This window comes from Megalobrama amblycephala, unplaced genomic scaffold (genome assembly GCF_018812025.1).
Source record: "Megalobrama amblycephala isolate DHTTF-2021 unplaced genomic scaffold, ASM1881202v1 scaffold619, whole genome shotgun sequence".
Classification (NCBI taxonomy): Eukaryota; Metazoa; Chordata; class Actinopteri; order Cypriniformes; family Xenocyprididae; genus Megalobrama; species Megalobrama amblycephala.
Genome location: NW_025953526.1, coordinates 1 through 19004, shown reverse-complemented (window position 1 = coordinate 19004; position 19004 = coordinate 1). Strand labels below are relative to the sequence as shown.

Sequence of the window (19004 nt, the reverse complement as noted above, 5' to 3'; positions counted from 1 at the left end):
AAGAAAGGTGATTTAAGTGACTTTGACCGGGCCGTGGTTGTTGGAGCCAGACGGGCTGGTCTGAGTATATTAGAAACTGTTGATCTACTGGGATATTCACACATAACCATCTCTAGGGTTTACAGAGAATGGTCCAAAAAAGAGAAAATATCCAGTAAGTGGAAGTTCTGTGGGTGAAAATGCCTTGTTGATTCCAGAGGAGAATGGCCAGACTGGTTCGAGCTGATAGAAAGGCAACAGTAACTCAAATAACCACTTGTTACAACAGAGGTCTGCAGAAGAACATCTCTGAACACACTACATGTCAAACCTTGAAGCAGATGGGCTACAGCAGCAGAAGACACACCGGGTGCCACTCTTGTCAGCTAAGAACAGGAAACTGAGGCTACAGTTCACACAGGCTCACCAAAATTGGACAACAAAAGACTGTAAATGTTGGCTAGTTTGGTGAGTCTTGATTTCTGCTGCGACGTTCAGATGGTAGGGACAGAATTAGGCATAAACAACATGAAAGCATGGATCCATCCTGCCTTGTAATCAGGGTTCATGCTGCTGCTGGTGTAATGGTGTGGGGGACATTTCTATTAATTATATTTTATATAAGCTTTTACATTGGCTTAGACTTGGTGGACTAGATTTGTTATGCTGCTGCTGCATGAGTGAAGGCTACTGCCGAAACATGCACATAAATTCAGTGGATAGGTACGAGCTGCTGCACGGAAATTATGGAGAACCCCTTAGCAGATCTAGGCAGGTGGTGCTGGGGAAGGTGAAGGGCTAGGAAAAGTCCCATGTCATACTGCACTGAGTTGAGCTGGTTTGGGATGGAAATAAATAGGTTCCATACAGTAGACAGAACAAAAATATTGATTGGCTAGAGCAACCAGTTTTAAGAGAACCAATCAGATGCTCTGAAGAGTTTTATGACTGAACTAGGCCTATGTAATTTTAAATAAAGTTTGATTCTTTCAGTCTAATCAGAACAGTTTGTGCAGCACATTTCAGTGTGGATTGCTTTGTGATCCTCTCACGATGTAATACAGCCTTTCCAAAGAGGCTTTTATTGTAGGATGCAGCTGCACAAAGTATATTGCACCCAACAGCAAACCTGCAGCAAAGCGCTTTAACTCATTTCATGAAAGAGAACATTTGCAGAAAAGTACATAGAAGGCACAGCAGCAAAATATAGCCTATACTTAATTTACAATTGTTACTTATGAGAAAAAAAAATGAAGAGAAAATAATGAAAAATGATTACCCCAATACTTGTAATTACTTGGTTCTGTAATGCATAATATAAAAAAAAAAAGTTATAAAGGTTTAACAAATTGAATGCATTTAAATATATTGACATTACTGTAATGATTTGCTCCTAATTTAACTGATATACAAATCATTTTACTATTAGTTCACAAGATCACAATGTTCATAATGTACATTTGAGAGCCTGCAGGAGGCCCAAAGAGGCTTAAGTTATTACTGACACTATCACAAAGCAAATGTTTGAGTATCTGGACAGCTGCCACAGAGGATAAGTGTGAAATGGAGATTTTATTTATCTCAGAGGATAACAATGTTATCCAGCAAAGAGACAGAGAACATCATTGACAGAAAAAAAGGATGATCAGACGAAAAAAAAAAAAAGAAAAAGAGGGAGGAGGGCGGAAAGAGAGAAAGTGCACACGGCTGGCGTAGAGTGGGTGTGGAATGCATAGGACCGGCCAAATGTGAATCTAGTCCCGCAGAGCACATGAGGGAATTGAGATCTGCTATGACAGGAATGTGAGAGTGGGATATCATTAAGCAGGGAGAGCAGCCCTCTCGTCCACATACGGCGACTAACACCACAGGGACGCACAGCAACAACAGCTGCCTAATAATACTCACTGACTGACTGCACACCAGCCTCATAAAAACGACCAGCCAACTGCAGGGAGAGGACAGAAATCATTACTGTGTTTTTCTGTCTCCTTCAAGATGGCCTCTTTGAAGAGGAAGCACTTCCAAGATTTCCCTTCACACTGAAACGCTCATCCCCTCTAGCAATCCAGACAGAAACAGGAACAAATTGCAGACGCACAGACAGATTTTAAAATTGTTCTGCAAGACCTCTAGGCTCACTGTATGAGGATGTGTTTATTCACTGCACTGAATACAAATTGCAAGTGACATGTTATATGCAAAATCACACTTATACAGGTGCTGGTCATATAATTAGAATATCATCAAAAAGTTGATTTATTTCACTAATTCCATTCAAAAAGTGAAACTTGTATATTATATTCATTCATTACACACAGACTGATATATTTCAAATGTTTACTTCTTTTAATTTTGATGATTATAACTGACAACTAAGGAAAATCCCAAATTCAGTATCTCAGAAAATTAGAATATTACTTAAGACCAATACAAAGAAAGGATTTTTAGAAATCTTGGCCAACTGAAAAGTATGAACATGAAAAGTATGAGCATGTACAGCGATCAATACTTAGTTGGGGCTCCTTTTGCCTGAATTACTGCAGCAATGCGGCGTGGCATGGAGTCGATCAGTCTGTGGCCCTGTTCAGGTGTTATGAGAGCCCAGGTTGCTCTGATAGTGGCCTTCAGCTCTTCTGCATTGTTGGGTCTGGCATATCGCATCTTCCTCTTCACAATACCCCATAGATTTTCAGGCAAGTTTGCTGGCCAATTAAGAACAGGGATACCATGGTCCTTAAACCAGGTACTGGTAGCTTTGGCACTGTGTGCAGGTGCCAAGTCCTATTGGAAAATGAAATCTGCATCTCCATAAAGTTGGTCAGCAGCAGGAAGCATGAAGTACTCTAAAACTTCCTGGTATACGGCTGCGTTGACCTTGGACCTCAGAAAACACAGTGGACCAACACCAGCAGATGACTGTGTGCTTCTCCTCTCATTTCCAAAGGAAATGCAAAATTTACTTTCATCAGAGAACATAACTTTGGACCACTCAGCAGCAGCCCAGTCCTTTTTGTCTTTAGCCCAGGCGAGACGCTTCTGACGCTGTCAGTAGTTCAAGAGTGGCTTGACACAAGGAATGCGACAGCTGAAACCCATGTCTTGTATACGTCTGTGCGTAGTGGTTCTTGAAGCACTGACTCCAGCTGCAGTCCACTCTTTGTGAATCTCCCCCACATTTTTGAATGGGTTTTGTTTCACAATCCTCTCCAGGGTGCGGTTATCCCTATTGCTTGTACACTTTTTTTCTACCACATCTTTTCCTTCCCTTCGCCTCTCTATTAATGTGCTTGGACACAGAGCTCTGTGAACAGTCAGCCTCTTTTGCAATGACCTTTTGTGTCTTGCCCTCCTTGTGCAAGGTGTCAATGGTCGTCTTTTGGACAACTGTCAAGTCAGCAGTCTTCCCCATGATTGTGTAGCCTACAGAACTAGACTGAGAGACCATTTAAAGGCCTTTGCAGGTGTTTTGAGTTAATTAGCTGATTAGAGTGTGGCACCAGGTGTCTTCAATATTGAACTTTTTCACAATATTCTAATTTTCTGAGATACTGAATTTGGGATTTTCCTTAGTTGTCAGTTATAATAATCAAAATTAAAAGAAATAAACAAACATTTTAAATATATCAGTTTGTGTGTAATGAATGAATATAATATGCAAGTTTCACTTTTTGAATGGAATTAGTGAAATAATTAAACTTTTTTGATGATATTCTAATTATATGACCAGCACCTGTATATCTATATCTATCTATCTATCTATCTATCTATCTATCTATCTATCTATCTATCTATCTATCTATCTATCTATCTATCTATCTATCTATCTATCTATCTATCTATCTATATATATATATATATAAAAATAGGAGGCCAAACTGTAAATAAATGTATAAAAGAAATAACTTAAATATATTAATATATTTACAAATATGAATTCATATTTAAAAATCAGAATATATGCAGTACATATTTCATTTTTATTCAAATATTTTTAATATATTCATTCAAATATTATCCCATATTCATTCATGTATTCCTTACACATGGCATTTTTAATGCCATAATGTAATACATTTTATATATATATTTAATGAAATAGGAACTGTTTATATATTCTAACATGCATAATATATTCATAAATGTAATATGTTTTATACATAAATACATAATTATAAATATTATAATTATTACTGTGTATATTCTTATTTTTTCCCTTAAATATAATGCATGTTTTTCTATATATTCTTGTTTAAATTCTTAAATTTAAACTGGTCTGTTAAATTTAAAATGAATACTTCTAATACATCTGCCTGTATTCTAGAAAGACTGCGTAAGGGAACATAACCAAACATTATAATAATAAAAAAGTTATTTAGATATTTAATGTCCTCAGTTTATGAAAAATGCAAGCAAGAGTGACCATCTAAATAACCCTATAATTGTATTAGATTACAGCTGAGATAAAAATCCACATATGCACTCAACCCTAACTTTACTTACGATAACATCTTGACATCTTTACATCTTGTGAAATCAGCACCCGGAAAGTGTATACATTTTTTTTTGTACCTGCATGTGCAAAATGAGAATTTCTTTGGTTTAGTGAAAATTAATTTAAGCTGTTTATAGACTGAGAGAAAAAAAGAGACAAGAATGACCACACAGAGTAATGTTCTGATTTTGTTTTAGTTTGTATTGTAAATATTCAATTGTTGTTAGTGCTTGGTGACTGAATAGGCAGAATTCTTGTGGATTAGAAACCTTTTTTGGTCTGCCATTTATTGTTACTTGGGGACCCATTCTCAGAATTCACTTTATGGGCTCATTTCCCAGAATGATTGTGCTTGTAAAATGATGATGAAACAGTATTACTTTAGAACTGCTTGCATTGATATGGTCGACCCAACACGCTTACTATGAGACTACATTTTTATGGTCACTTGTATAAATCAATCAGCCCCATTTTTAATAGTTCGGAATGAACTTGGAAAAGAGAAAACAAACACTTTAACCCAGAATTTTTGTCAGCATGAACATTTACTTTTGCCATGTCATAACAAAAGGTGATATTGACTAGAAATCAAGTTTCCATGTGGTGTAACTTAGTTTTATTTTAATTCCACAAATTTGTCAAAAAAATTACAAAATACTCAAATGGGAGAACACAGGACTCACAATCTGCCTTAATTATCTCTACTTTTTGTTTACACTGTGTCATCCCATTGCGACTACTAATATATACAATAAGCTTCAAGATACCAGTATATATAAATCTTAGCAGTCAGAATGTACATTCTGCTATTGCCGCTTTGAAACAAGAAGCTAAACCATTGACAACACTCAACATCAAAGGTTTAAGACACAAAAGAGGGACAAAAGGAGAAAATGCTTAAAACAAAAGTAAAATGCTGTATACATCTGAGACAGAATAAAAGATACATGACAGTCCAATTACAGAAAGTGTTCAGCTTTGGGCATATACTGCTAAAAACTGGCTTCTATGCATACTCTTCAAAGGATGCACGATGGCTTTTTTAAAAACAACAGGGGAGAGAATTAAAAACAGTACTCTGAGCTTTTACTGTACTTTGAACTTTTAGCTCAAAAAAGGCCCATACACAATCTCACCAGAGGTAAAAATGAATTTTTAGCATTTGTCATTTCAAATATTGAACATTAATTCTGATGGATCTGGGAAAAACAAACAAACAAAACGAACAAAAATACTGCATGTAACAGTCAATGATTGCTATCAAACAGCCTCAACATGATGGAGAGCAAATAAAGAGGCATCATGCATCATAGGTAATGCAGTGTCAGGAATGCAGAGAGAAGCTCAAGCACAGTCATCATCTTCCACTACTGTGAACTCATGCACACACAGGTACACAATCCAAGCTCGACGTCATCTCTGCCACCATCTTCCCCCTGGCTTCACAGTGAGAATGGTTTTATGAATCTGTACAGTAGGTCGGGATACTGACTGTGCGAGGAGCTCGTAAGAGGACTTCAGGAGACAAACCGGGAGGGGGGGGGCATTGCTATCTTTCCCAGCACCCTTTGACAATATGTAAATCTAAAAGTAAAAAAATGTGCATCAAGATGTCATATTGTTACTTTAAAAAAACGTTTCGCAATCTCTAAGCACTGAGGAACTAGCTGAGATATGAACCCAGTTGCAAAACTGAACGCCGTTCAACTTTGGTACACACAAAACAGAGCGAACGGCTTTCAAAATGCACTCACTCACACTTAAGAAGCCATAGGAAAGCCAATTACAGTTTAAAAAGAAAAACTGAGGTTAATCAGTGCAATATTCTTCTTTCCAAATGGGCTACTTGCCCCAATACTCACGAGGCATCGCACCTCCTCCTTCAAGTGTTTTGAGTTTGAGTTCAGCAATGAAATTAAAAATATGGTCATGATGTCATGAGTGTTTGTCATTGACTGTCGATATATGAAACAAATCAAACAAACAAACAAAAATAAAAAAGCGTCATCTGAGCTTTGACCTCTAGAGGCGTTTGGATTAAAATCCGGTACCATTCTACCCAGCAAACCCCGTTTACATCTGACATGGTTACCTGCTCTGACCGTGCCATCTCCTTCCCCTCTGAAACAAGGGATGACACTTCAGAAAATTATTATATCGGAGGTCTAACGTTTCTGTTAGGAATCCACACCTAATAATAATTATTATGATAATAGCAATAATTATATATGTATATATATATATATATATTTATATACTATTTACAGACTCAAAAAATGCCATGCTGCAGCTTTTCTTAACATTATGAAAACCTCCTACAATGTATTAAAATAAACATTGAATTTAAGATAGCACTTTTCAGATATAATGGCCCGACTGGTCTGTTCCTCTGTTTTCCCCCCAATTAGCACAGTGACAAAGTATCTGGTTTTCTAGCACCTACAAAAGACGTCAGGGAAGCTTCTCAGAGTATGTTCATGCAGGAAAGTCACAATCAGTCTTGAGGACGCTGTCACTACTTGAACGATATATAACCCCCCGAAAAAGTCAATGTCTTAAAAAAAAGTCCGGAATAGTGAAGAAAGCTGACAACAGAAAGAAGTTTCCTCAGACGATCCTCGTCACTTCGCCGAACTGAGAACGTTCCTAGAACACGCGAGTTCCCATGCGTGACTGTTCTGCTGTGACCTCCTGTGTCCTGCTGATCCTCTGGGAGCCCTCGGCTGATCACAGCTGTTTGTCGCTTTCCTTCTTCAACCGGCTGAAATATAGTGAGAAGAGACACGTATGGCATTATCACGGATGTTTGAAGCACAGATGCACTTTTCTAGAAAAATACTTTCTAGTTTGGGGGACTGACCTGTAATAGTCCTCCTGTCCTGGCAGTGGGCCTCCGTGCATGTGGTGATGACTGTGTAACCACTGCTGCTCCATGGCCAATCTCTGTAGCTCTGCAGACTGTGCATGCATGGCCTGCAGCTGGTGTGCCGCTGACATTGGTGGTGGTAGCCCACCTGGGAGATCTCTGGGATATGGAGCGCCTAGGGGTTATACAGCAAGATTCATTAGGTAATGCTTGGACAAAGAGCTGGAAAGATTGAGATGCTGCTTGTGTGTGTGTGTGTCTTACCGAACATAGGGTGCCGGAGCATCTCGTGTTCATGCGGGGGCTGTCCGAGCAGGGGGTTGGGGATGGCTCCAGGTGGGTAGGGGAACCGGGCGAGGTGTGGTCCGCCGGCCAGTGGGTCTACGAGCGGATGTGCCCCAGAACCTGGGGGACACACAAGACATTCACCACCACCTTCTCCGTGTCAGCAGCTTTTTGTAATGGTACATAGTCAATATAATACAGAAACACACATACTTCCTACTGACATGAAATTAACATCATGCATAAATGACAAGCATAAAATAATAATATTTAATAGCAGGGATGCATGATATGTTACATTTATTTGCACATGCTAATTTACTAATTCTTATATTTAGATCTACCGCTTAAACACTGATAATTTAATAAGTTAAATGTAATCTTTAGCTAATCTTAAAATGACTATCTACTGTTCATACTGTATATTGTAGTGTAGTGTTGTCACGATACGGAACTTTCCAACTTCGACGGGATACCTTGAAAAATATCGAAATTCGATAGCATTTTCGATACCATGGGGAAAACTGTACCACCACACAGATAATTTATCTCAATTTCTTTTTAAATTTGGGTAATTAACCTCAATTTTATGAAGCGATGCGAGTGCTTTGCGCAAAAAACAACAACAAAAAACAATTTACAACTTTATTTACAAAATAATATTATCCAAAGCGTTCACACAACAATGCTGGCTCTCACGTGAACTCAAAACGCATGTGTTGTGCTCTCGTGAACACTCGTCAAAACGCGCATGCGCGTTAAGTTGGCGTGCAAGTTTGAACACAACATGCGCGTCGTGAAGCTCTCATGAATGCGCGTTGCAGATCAATATTTTCATAAATAAAGTGGTAAATTATGTTGTTGTTTTTTTTTTTTTGCGTGAACAAAGTAGTTAATAAAATTGAAGTCACATGGAGTGCTTTAATAATGTCTGTCCTAACTTACTGGACCTTGAAAGTGATTGTTGGATCTCTATGGAGGGACAGAATGCTCTCAGATTTCATTAAAATATCTTTACTTGTGTTCCAAAGATGAACGAAGATCTTACAGATATGGAACAGCACAAGGGTGAGTAATTAACGACAGAATTTTCAGTTTTGGCTGAACTAACCCTTTAACAGCTTGTGGACGGATCCAATATACTGTTACACAATGTGTTTTCTCTCAACTAATTATGTTCCAAAACAGAATATTTACCCGAATACCCGGCAAGATGGGCATTGTGATAATTTTGTATGTATTTGACCATTTAAGCGCAATAACCCATGAAAAAGAGCTCAATTTGGTGCTCGTGAGCTGTTTGAGAGGTGGCTTCAAGAGAGTGCCACTTATATAGATCAGTAGTACACGCGCTTTTGGCATAAGCACGAAGCCTGTGGGACGAGTGAGAGAGAGGCGTCGGGAGCGTGTCAATTCACCGTCGGTGAGAAGAGAAAACAAGAACACGCAGCTAGTATCGGTGTAATGATACTGCAGAAAAGGAGTATTGGAACCGTTTCAGATATTTCAGTATTGATACATATCGAAATATCAATATTTTTGGCTACAATATTACAATGTTGTGATGCCTAAAAAAATGTTTTTAGTATTTTATTTTTAATATACTTTGACAAAATATTATAGAATTTTAATATCGGCTATTCATCGGTTAACTGCAATATAAAACTAATCATCGGCTTATAACTATTGGCCAGAATTTGAATATCAATGCATCGCTATTCTATATAAAATCATAATTCATAAGACAGTTAAATAAATATAATCTTAAGAAAATCTCAAAATGAATATACATTTTTCATAATGTGAATTATAAAGTTGTAATGCCTAAATCCACTCAAATTTAAAACAATTGAAACAGACAAAATATTATATTAAATCATCCATTTATCAGTTATTGGTCATAACACAAAAATAATTATCAACTTATCGTTACCGGCCAGAATTTTAACATCAAACATGGCATCCTCATTTTTTTTTTTTTTTTTTTACATAAAAATTATATCATGCCATTTCTTTCTAAATATAGCCCAGATGGAATCTGTGGACATTTTTCACATTTTCTGGACTAAAAACATTGGCTAGAACATTAAACACAATCAAATCAAATCATACTTCATAAACACACAAGAGATGTATAGAAGTTTGTGAATGAGATCTGTGCACGCAGATTCCATGTGGGCCTAATACAACTATCCAGCACACAACAGTAGTGTGAAAGGTCTCTCACCTTGGTGCAGAGGGTCCTGTTGGTGCAGGTGTAGGTGTGAATGGATGTGCGAGTGCTGATGGTGGTGTGGCGTCACGTTGAACATCTGCAGCCGTGCAATGGGGTCGTTTGCTACAGAAGCCATCCTCTCAACATGTAGCCTCTCAGGGTAGGACATCTCAGGACGTAGCTGTGGCCCAGCCAGCGCCAGCCGTTCCCGCTCCAGTGGATTCAGGCCCGGGTGGAAGGAGGCAAACGGATGAGGGCCAGCCATGGGTGGGAGACCAATAGGCCCGTGCCGTGCAAAGTGCTCCATGGGGTTGGCGGAAGGATGCAGACTGTCCAATTCTGGAGGTTTGACCTCAAAGCCTGGCTTCATCCTCTCCATTCTCAGCTCCCTCTCTCGGATCTCCCTCTCCCGTATCTCTCGCTCCCGCAGCTCACGCTCACGCATGCCGGGGTCTGCGTTGTACAGACCGGGCATGTGGTAGGCCAGGAGTGGGTCTGTGGGGTTGAGTGAAACGAAGAAGGGATGGTTGCGGTTGGTGGGGGACATGACGTGGGGTCGAGCGTATTCGCTGAGCGTGCGCAGGGCAGGTGTGTCAGGGCCGATGTAAGGGGGCACGGTGGCAATGGTGGTGGGTGGTGGATCAAAAGAGGTCCGCATATGAGCCGATCCCGCCATCGGGGGTTCACCCATGCGACCCTCATGGGAAGAACTGGAAGCTTTCTGTAAAGACAGAGCAGATATTTAGAAGCAAGAAATCAATAATGAACAATTTGTGCAGAAATTACCATATACAAATATAGTATCTAAAACATTAAACCAAAACTTACAGCAGCTCTCTCAGCCTCTTTCTCTCTCTCCCGTTCCCGTTCTCTTTCTTTTTCTCGTTCCCTCTCCTTTTCTTTTTCTTCTCTTGCTTTCTGCTCTGCTTCTCTCTTGGCTTTCTCCAGCGCCTCCTCTCGCTTTTTTGCCAGTTTCGATGAGGCCAGTGGTGTGAAGTAGAAGTCTGTTCTGGCACATGTGTTGTAACCTCTGTCCAGATGCTTATAGAACCTGTTAAAAGGACGGATGAAAAGAATATGAATAATCTTTTAAAGTTACCACAGTCAGGGTCATTTTGCTGTGTGAAACCTTTCTCCATTCGTGACAGATATAAGCTGTTGAAGTGCAGAAATATTTCCACAGGCTGATTTTGCAGCCAGTTTAAAAGAAATGCAATCACTTTGTGACAAATAAATATCCTGTGGCATGTTCTATCGTTTATACTATACTAGAGCCACTCAATCTTTTTAATCGCCAGTGTCGTAATGAGCTGCTCTCTCTGTGCATTAGTGAGCTTATTGCTATTCACTGCAAGTAAGTGTAAGACAAGGCCACAGCAGCTCTACAAAGACACGCTCATGATCTGATGGAGGCTTTCATCGCTATGATGCAGTCATTAATCTGTGCCCAGTCCACGCTTGATGACTGCAGAGGAGCCGAAGCTGAGGCAGGTTTAGTTAGGACGCTACACTGATGGTACCATTTAATGTAACTTTTAAACCTTTTAACTTAACTTTTAAATTAAATAATATTTTATTACATTTTAATAAATGCAATAAAATATTTTATTTATATTAATAAAATGACAAATGATTATTGTTTTTTAATGATTTTTTTCATTTTATTATAACACAAATATTGATTAAAATACCATTTTAATAAAATAAAAAATATATTTGTATTATTTACTACACTTATTATTATTATTAAAACATGACAAGATATCCCATTCTAACAAATGTAATAAAATAGAATTTTATTTACTAAAATTATTGCTGTTTTTAATAATAATAATTTATTTATTTATTTATTTTTTTTAATATTATATTATAACATTAATTCATGTTTTTACTGTTGTTATTCTAAAGTCTCTACGTCCATCTGACGTTTTTCTTTAAAATTAGCATTTTAACAGGCTCCTATGTATAGGTTTCTACCCAAGTACCAGTACTTCTGATTGGGCTAAGGCACATTACCATATCAGACACTTAAAAACAATTCTATTGATGGAAAAGAAGAAGTTATGTACCGTGCAGACTGGCTGGCGTGACTGGGAGTGTTGACGATGGTGGGTGGAGGTGAAGGGCTCCTCTGTGGTGGTGGAGGACTCTCTGGCTCCTCTGCCTCATCCAGTGGCTCTTCTTTAATCTGTACAGGTGGCACAGTGGAGGGTCCCGGGCAAGGCGCACTGACCGTTGCAGGCAGGGGCATGGATATGGAGGAGGGTGGCTGCTGCAGCATAGCCATTGAGTTCGCCACAGAAGAAGGAACGGTAGACGGTGACAGGACGGGCGAGCTGCCTGGCATGAAAGAATGAGGAGGGAAGGGTGGCTGAGAAGGCGCCGAGTGTGAAGCAGAGGAAGAGGAAGGGAGCGGAGGAGCCGGCGGGGGTGCTTGACTTCCTGTCGCCGGAAGGTTTTGGGACTGGGTGAGTACTGGAGGTTGCACTGGTGGAGGCTGTAGCTGCTGGTTTTGAGACATGAGCTGAAGGGGCGGCGGATGGGCGGAGGGAGGGTGATGTGTGGATAGGGAGCTGAGGGGCTTCAAGGCGGGTGGCGGGGGCAGGTTGGAAGGCATCTGCGGGAATGGGGGGTGGCTGGGATGCTTGTGTGACTGAGGGTTTGGCATTTGTGGGATAGGGGTGGTAGGTGGAGGTTTGATGTGGGGCATAGGCAATGGTGCTGGTGGGAGAGGCTGCTCTCTGGGAGGCTGGCTGCCGCTCTGTGAGGAGGACTGCGACTGGGATGGAGGGGTGTGAGGTCGCTGTTGTTGAGACAGGGAGGCAGCTTGGGACTGGCCCGAGAGAGGTGAAGGGGGGACCTGAGACTGACCAATAGGGAAGGACTGAGCAGGTAAAGCATGAGGGTGAGGCATGTGTGATGGCCCCGCCTGCAGAGGGTGGCCCATGGGCGGCATTGGGCCGTGTAGTGGAGGCTGCAGGGACTGAGGGCCAGTCTGAGAAGCTGGAGGAGGCTGAGTCATGCCCTGCAGTGGGGAATGCGGTGAGGGCAGCCTCTGCGCCCCTGACTGGATGAGAGACAGCGGACCTGCTGGAGGTGTCTGCTGAGGAGGCATGGAGGTGGGGGGATGGAGGGGGACGGTTGGGATGACAGCGAAGGCGTGCCTGAGGTGGGTGGTGTGGAGGCTGCCGCTGCGGAAGGAGGAGCCGTGGGTAAAGCCCCTGTCTGGCACTGGATGACCGGAGGGTGCTGACCCTGGAGGATCTGCTGCTGCGCCGAGGAGTCCGAGTCGCTCTCGTTGTCGCGTGGGCTGGGGATGCTGGGAGAAGAGCTGCGGTTGTCCTGGTCAATATCCTTGGGATCGCTGCTGCCCTCGTCATTCACACTGCGACCGTCCGAGCTCTCACCCTCTCCCTCTCCCTCACACTCTGAGGGCGAGTCCGGCCGAAGTTCCTGCGGGAGATGGAAGGAAGGAGGAAAGGTCAATAAACTTGGCCATACAGACGCTTACTGATGACGAATAATGGGTGCAGTCACTATCAAGAACAACCTTTGCATATCACAGTCATTGAGTTGTAATGTGAACTAATGACATTTAAAGGACATGAACTCACTCTAATGTGCAATCACATTGTTACTATAGGTAATGGCCAAAATAAATACAACCCTAAAATCTAGTGTCCTCACTGGACACTTGGTAAAATAGAGCTGCCATGAACCCTTCAGTGAACTTTCGTACAAGTTTATTAATGTCTTTTGGATTAATGGAGAACTCTTCTTCCAAGAAAACATCTAGTTGATCATTTTTCTCTCAAACACATCCCACATTTCCATGCTAACAATAATTTAGCCATATTATCACAGATCTTTAGCAGTACTCATCAAACTGCCATCTTTACTACAGCAGCATGAATTGTTATAAAGCACAGCTTAAAAGAAAAAAAGAAAAACTAAGATGTTTCTGTTTAGAGCTATACTTTCTATTCTTTCTGAGAGGTATACAAATTACTTTTCCTAAATAGGATGCTTGTTTACTAGAATTTCACTTACCTGCATTTTAGACTAGACTATAAAAATGTAATCATATAAATAACAAAAATATATACTTTTTCCACTCTTAAAGATGTTTCTAAAACTTCCTTTTCTACAGACTAAAAATGTAGAAACTACTAAATTCTGGTTAAAGCTAATCTTCATTTTCTCTTTGAGATGTATTGAGATGCTTGTTTAGTAGGAGTTCACTCACCTGCGTTTTAGATTTCTTGGCGCTTGCCCTCTCAGACTCCTCTGTGTCCGAGGCTCCTTTCTCTCTCTGACGTTTGGCACTCTTCATAGGCGATGGCGCCTCTTCCTTCGTCTTCTGTTTTGTCAAAATGAAAACATATTTCCTCTGAAAACAAATTCCTGTGATGCTCAGTGTGACTTTGATGCAAAAGTCTGTGCACATGGGTCGTACCTTGCTGGGTTTCTTCATCGAGTCAGTCTTGCTGTCAGTGCTGGAGGTGCTGGCTGCACTGGGTGAGGTGCGCCCGCTGGAGCGCAGATCCTCATTGGTTGGTGAGGCTCTGCCATCTGGACTGGCGGTTTGCTTCTTGCGGCCACTTCGTAGCGTTGACATCTGAACCAAACAACAAAATATTTGATGTGTGTTTTAGCCATGTGTTACATGTAGTTAAAATGGTGCTAAAAGGTAGCAAAGTTAGGCGTCTTACTGAGCCGCGGTTCCGTCGAGTCCTCATGCTATGCTTCCCACTGAGTCCATCGTCTTCCTCTTTGACAGGTTTGAACATAAACGGTGGCGGGTCTACAGGCTTCTCAATGGGAGGTAGTTCGCCGTACTTCTTAAAATGGATCCGGCAGTCGGTGCACAGCAGGATGTTCTCGCGACCCCCGTGGTGCCAGTCCTTGGAGGCTGTAAACACAAATTTAAGTTCAGCTGAGCTCTGCTTATTAAACATTACACTAACAGGAAGTGCTCTAAGGCTAGCCAAACACCTCATGGACATGCTAAGGTCAAAGTTGTTGTTTTCGTATCAGATGTGAATGCGATATGAATGCCAACTGCATCCAACAGGTCAGAGGATTTAATGAGGCAAAAAACAAATGAGTAACTGTCAGATTGGATCAAATTAGAAATGACACGCTCTGATGTCCGTCTGCCAGATGAAAGACAGGGCCGAGCACCAAACTGAGAGTAATTACAGGCCTGCAGAGGGGATTATTGAAGTCTTCTGAAGGGAGAACTCTTACAGAGTTTTCACCTGTCTCATGGTATCACTCTATTAGGTTAATACCTCCAACACTTCACCTTGGGAAGACTCATTGTTTGTTGTTTGTCACACTGTTGGTCACTTGGCAAATTAGAAAGAATTTGGACAAAATTATACAAGAGTTAGTGCCAGGCCTCTAATTTGATTGGACAAGCAGCATTCCTAGCACCAAACTTTATCTTAATGGCAAGAACGTAAAAATAAAATGACAAACGTCGAATAAACTTTGTGACAAGATAAATACTGTAAACAATAAATGCATAATAATGATATTTTTAAGTGTATAAATGTAAATGATTGAATAACTTCTTGTTTATTGAACTGTTGAAAGCAGTATTACACTCACAGTCATCCTGTTGGTCTGAATACCAGCATGGTGTGATATTGCTTAATTTAATTAAAATAAAATAAATGAATGTAGAAATATATAAAAAAAAAAAAAAAAAAAAAAAAAAATAATATATATATATATATATATATATATATATATATATATATATATATATATATATATATATATATATATATATATATATATAAACAAATAAAATGTAGAAATATAAAAACATTCTGTTTCCATTCCAAAATGCAAGTTAATCATTAACTTGTTGAACTGCTGCATAAAGCAGCATCACACTTGCAGTCATGCTGTTGGTCTGAATATAAGATTATTATGATGTGCTATTACTTAATTTGATAAATTAAGCACTCACTGGTAGTGAAACAGTGGCGGCAGGCGTAGCCCTTCAGTTCCTGCTCGCTGTCTTCACTGTCAAAGTCATCTTCACTGGCTGAACTCAAGTCCACTAGAAAAGAGAAACATGCTGGTTAATAAAGATTTGAGACTGTAGTTGTCAAATGATGTTTAAGACAAAACGGAGGCCTGCAACACTTAATACACTATCAGTGGGTTTTTCAGGAGACAAGGATAGTACACATAATTAGAGCGATGCCTCCCTGTTCTGTCTCTTATCGGATATGAGATTTCAGCTGTTTACTTTGAAGAATCACAGAGGGGGATCTGTGCTATGAAAAGCCATATTAGTCCTGGGAGTTTTAGGGATGTCATGTTTAGCTGTGACAAGAGTCTGTTCTCTGTCTCTAGGGGGAAAAGAGGCAGATTGCACTTACAGAACTCGCTGGAAGGTGGGCGGGAAGGAGTGTTGACGGGGGTGGAGGCGGTGCGGGTCTTGATCCGGCGGAAGACGGGTTGTCTGCGGTGCCTGCGGTGGGCTCTGCAACTAGCAGCCTCTGGGGTCTTCTTCCAATAATAGTAAAAGGTGATCAGCTCCCCCTGTGAGACAGAAAACACAAAAACAAAATCACATGAGCCAGCTGATTTTAGACAGTCTCAGTGTATAAAATTGAACAAAGAAACTCTTCAACTACTATACAAAAATACTGTTGATCTGTTGGATATGAATATGGCTTGATAAGCAAATGAAAAGACATCAAATGTCAAACTGATAAGGCAGCTGCACTGAAAAACACCAGGAGTTGGTTGATGAAATTAGTTTAGTTTTGATAACAGATAGACAGGAAGGGAGAAGGTATAGAGTCCTAGACAAAGAATCCATGCCGGGTTTGCCAGCAGGCCGGCTTGTTGTGCTGTGGCCGTGTCTGTCCCAGGATTAGGCAGTGAAGCTCTCTGAATGCTGGGATATTAGGATCAGTACATTGGTGGCTGCCTGGGTGGCAGGCGTTTGAATGGAAACAAAGGAACATGTCAGGGAGAGCTTTGGCGCTACAAATAGGGAGTGAAATGGCTCCAAGCCCCTGCGCTAGAAGAGTCAATTGAACTTTAATCAAACATTCAGAGGGTGCGCTTGCCAGGGAGTAAGGCATATAAATCCCGAGCACAAAAGCCAGCCAGGAAATCAATACCCTACTGAAACATTAACACATGCAATCATGGATCAGAAGACGCTTTGCTGAGGCAGCCTAAGCAAATTAACTGTCGCTTTCCGGACACATTCAAAATAATACACATGCCCTGAAACCGTTGTCTAGTGGAAAAGCAATTAAGCATTTTTCCTGTGGTAGTTCCTCTTGTTTCTCTCTTGTACCTTTCAGTTTCTTTCTTTTGGCTGATTTTAGATATTCATTTCAAGACATTGCATTGGAGTGGCTTGCGTGTCAACGGCTGAGCTTTTAACATGCTTTAATGTGTTAATGTTGCAGGAATGAGTGAAGAGGACAGACATAGGGTCTGACAGGGTCTGTTAAACTCGGGCTGAATAGGGCTTGGGTGTCTTTAATGCGTATTGATTGCTTTCCCTCTTTGCTTCGGCTGTTCTTCTTGACATAAATTGGTCATTAAAATGCTGCTCTCCCCAACACATTAACAGCTTTACGGCAAACACTTCAAACTATTCTTGGCAGCAAGCGGAAAAACATGTACTTTGAATCCTATCAGACTATTCATAGGCTATTTTATTGCTTGAGTGAATTTTACTGAACCATATAGATTTGCTTCGGATGCATGCACTTGAGTATATGAATTACATTTACATAAATCTCACACACACACACACAAAAAAGCTGCAGTCTGATGGAAAGGCTATAAAACCGAGGCTGGCCTGCATGGGCAAACACACAAGTCTCATACTTGCATGTTCTTATGCTTTGACTGCCCCTTTTCCCATAAGTAATCACAGTACACCATAATTTCCTTTAAACCCTATCATTTCCCATTTAAAAAAAAAAGAAAAAAAAAGGCTTTGGCGTTTCAAATCAAAATCTCTAGTCTTTAAAACAATTGTGTAATCTGAATATGCCATTGGAAAGAAAATAAAAATGTGAAAAAAATGCAGAAATCACAGCTGAAGGACTGAAAAAAAGCACATTGAGCAGTAGAGGAAAGTTCACAAAACGTTTCCACATGCATCAGACTCAGAGTAGCTCATCTTTGAGCGACCCAATGGACACACGTATGAGGAATATCAATTATCACAATTACATCAATTACTTGCGGGTGGTATAAATGCTTGCCAAATGAGAAACACAAGGCTGACAAGCTCAACTTAAAAGTATCCCAGCCCAGCTTCTGTGGGTTATTTATCCAATATGATGAGTGGAACGTGCAATGGCGAAAGGCCCGGGCCCGCGTCTGAGCGCAAAAGGCTTTTTGGCGGGGTCGGTCAGGGCGCAGGTGCAGGCCAAAGGATGGCAGGCTTCCTGATGTGAAATTTAATTGAAATGTGCAGATCAAAACTGTTCAGCAGGACAGCGGGCTGGCTTTCTTCACAGCCTAATGACTGTTCGGCACCGCATCCCCCTCCCCTTCTTCATGGTTGCCCCTTGCTTTTTATTTTCCCTCCCTCTATTTGATGTGAGCTTTGAAGCATGAAACCTCAACTTAATGCTACAGAAGATAAAAAGAAAAGGTCATTTTAGCCCTCAACAATTTTGCCAGAGCACTTTATAGCTCTTAAACATCCTAGAGGAAGGCAGATGAAAAAAAAATTGCTCTGGTTCAGTGTAATAACACTGTGAAAGGAATTGCCGTGGTCATTCAAAAGTAATTTAGTCCATAGGCTATCAAGACAGGTGTCAAGGTTGGGAAAGAGCTGACAACCACAGGCGAAGATAACACAGCGACGTTTAATGCAATCTGCAGGAGCAATATGTAGAGGAGTGGGGGAACGAGGATGAAAAGAGTGATGAAATGTTTTGAGAGGATCATCTGTGATGATGACAAATTTCCTCGGGTGATAACTGTACGATGGAGAGCTATAGAAAAAACCCCTTTCAAGCTGGAGGAGAGGAGATGGAAGAGGAAATATGATTTGATTAGAAGCATGGAGGGGACGTGCCAAGTCACGGCTCTGGGTTTATCTCTCATCCCTCACCCATTTCAGCGCTGCCCATTCTTTCTGACAAGACGTTGCTGGT

At 40.8% G+C, this 19004-nt stretch overlaps 1 protein-coding gene across 1 annotated transcript; it reads right to left on the bottom strand.

The window, feature by feature from the left end:
• Window positions 1-5000: 5000 nt before the first annotated feature.
• On the bottom strand, window positions 5001-16424 carry LOC125262142 (arginine-glutamic acid dipeptide repeats protein-like). The gene is given in 12 exon segments (XM_048180698.1): window positions 5001-7235; window positions 7335-7515; window positions 7605-7745; window positions 9853-10561; window positions 10669-10891; window positions 11910-12910; window positions 12913-13293; window positions 14087-14200; window positions 14297-14458; window positions 14553-14752; window positions 15824-15916; window positions 16242-16424. Coding segments are annotated over 10 exon segments (3024 nt in total). The 5' UTR covers window positions 14631-14752; window positions 15824-15916; window positions 16242-16424; the 3' UTR covers window positions 5001-7201.
• Between the last annotated feature and the right edge of the window lie 2580 nt (window positions 16425-19004).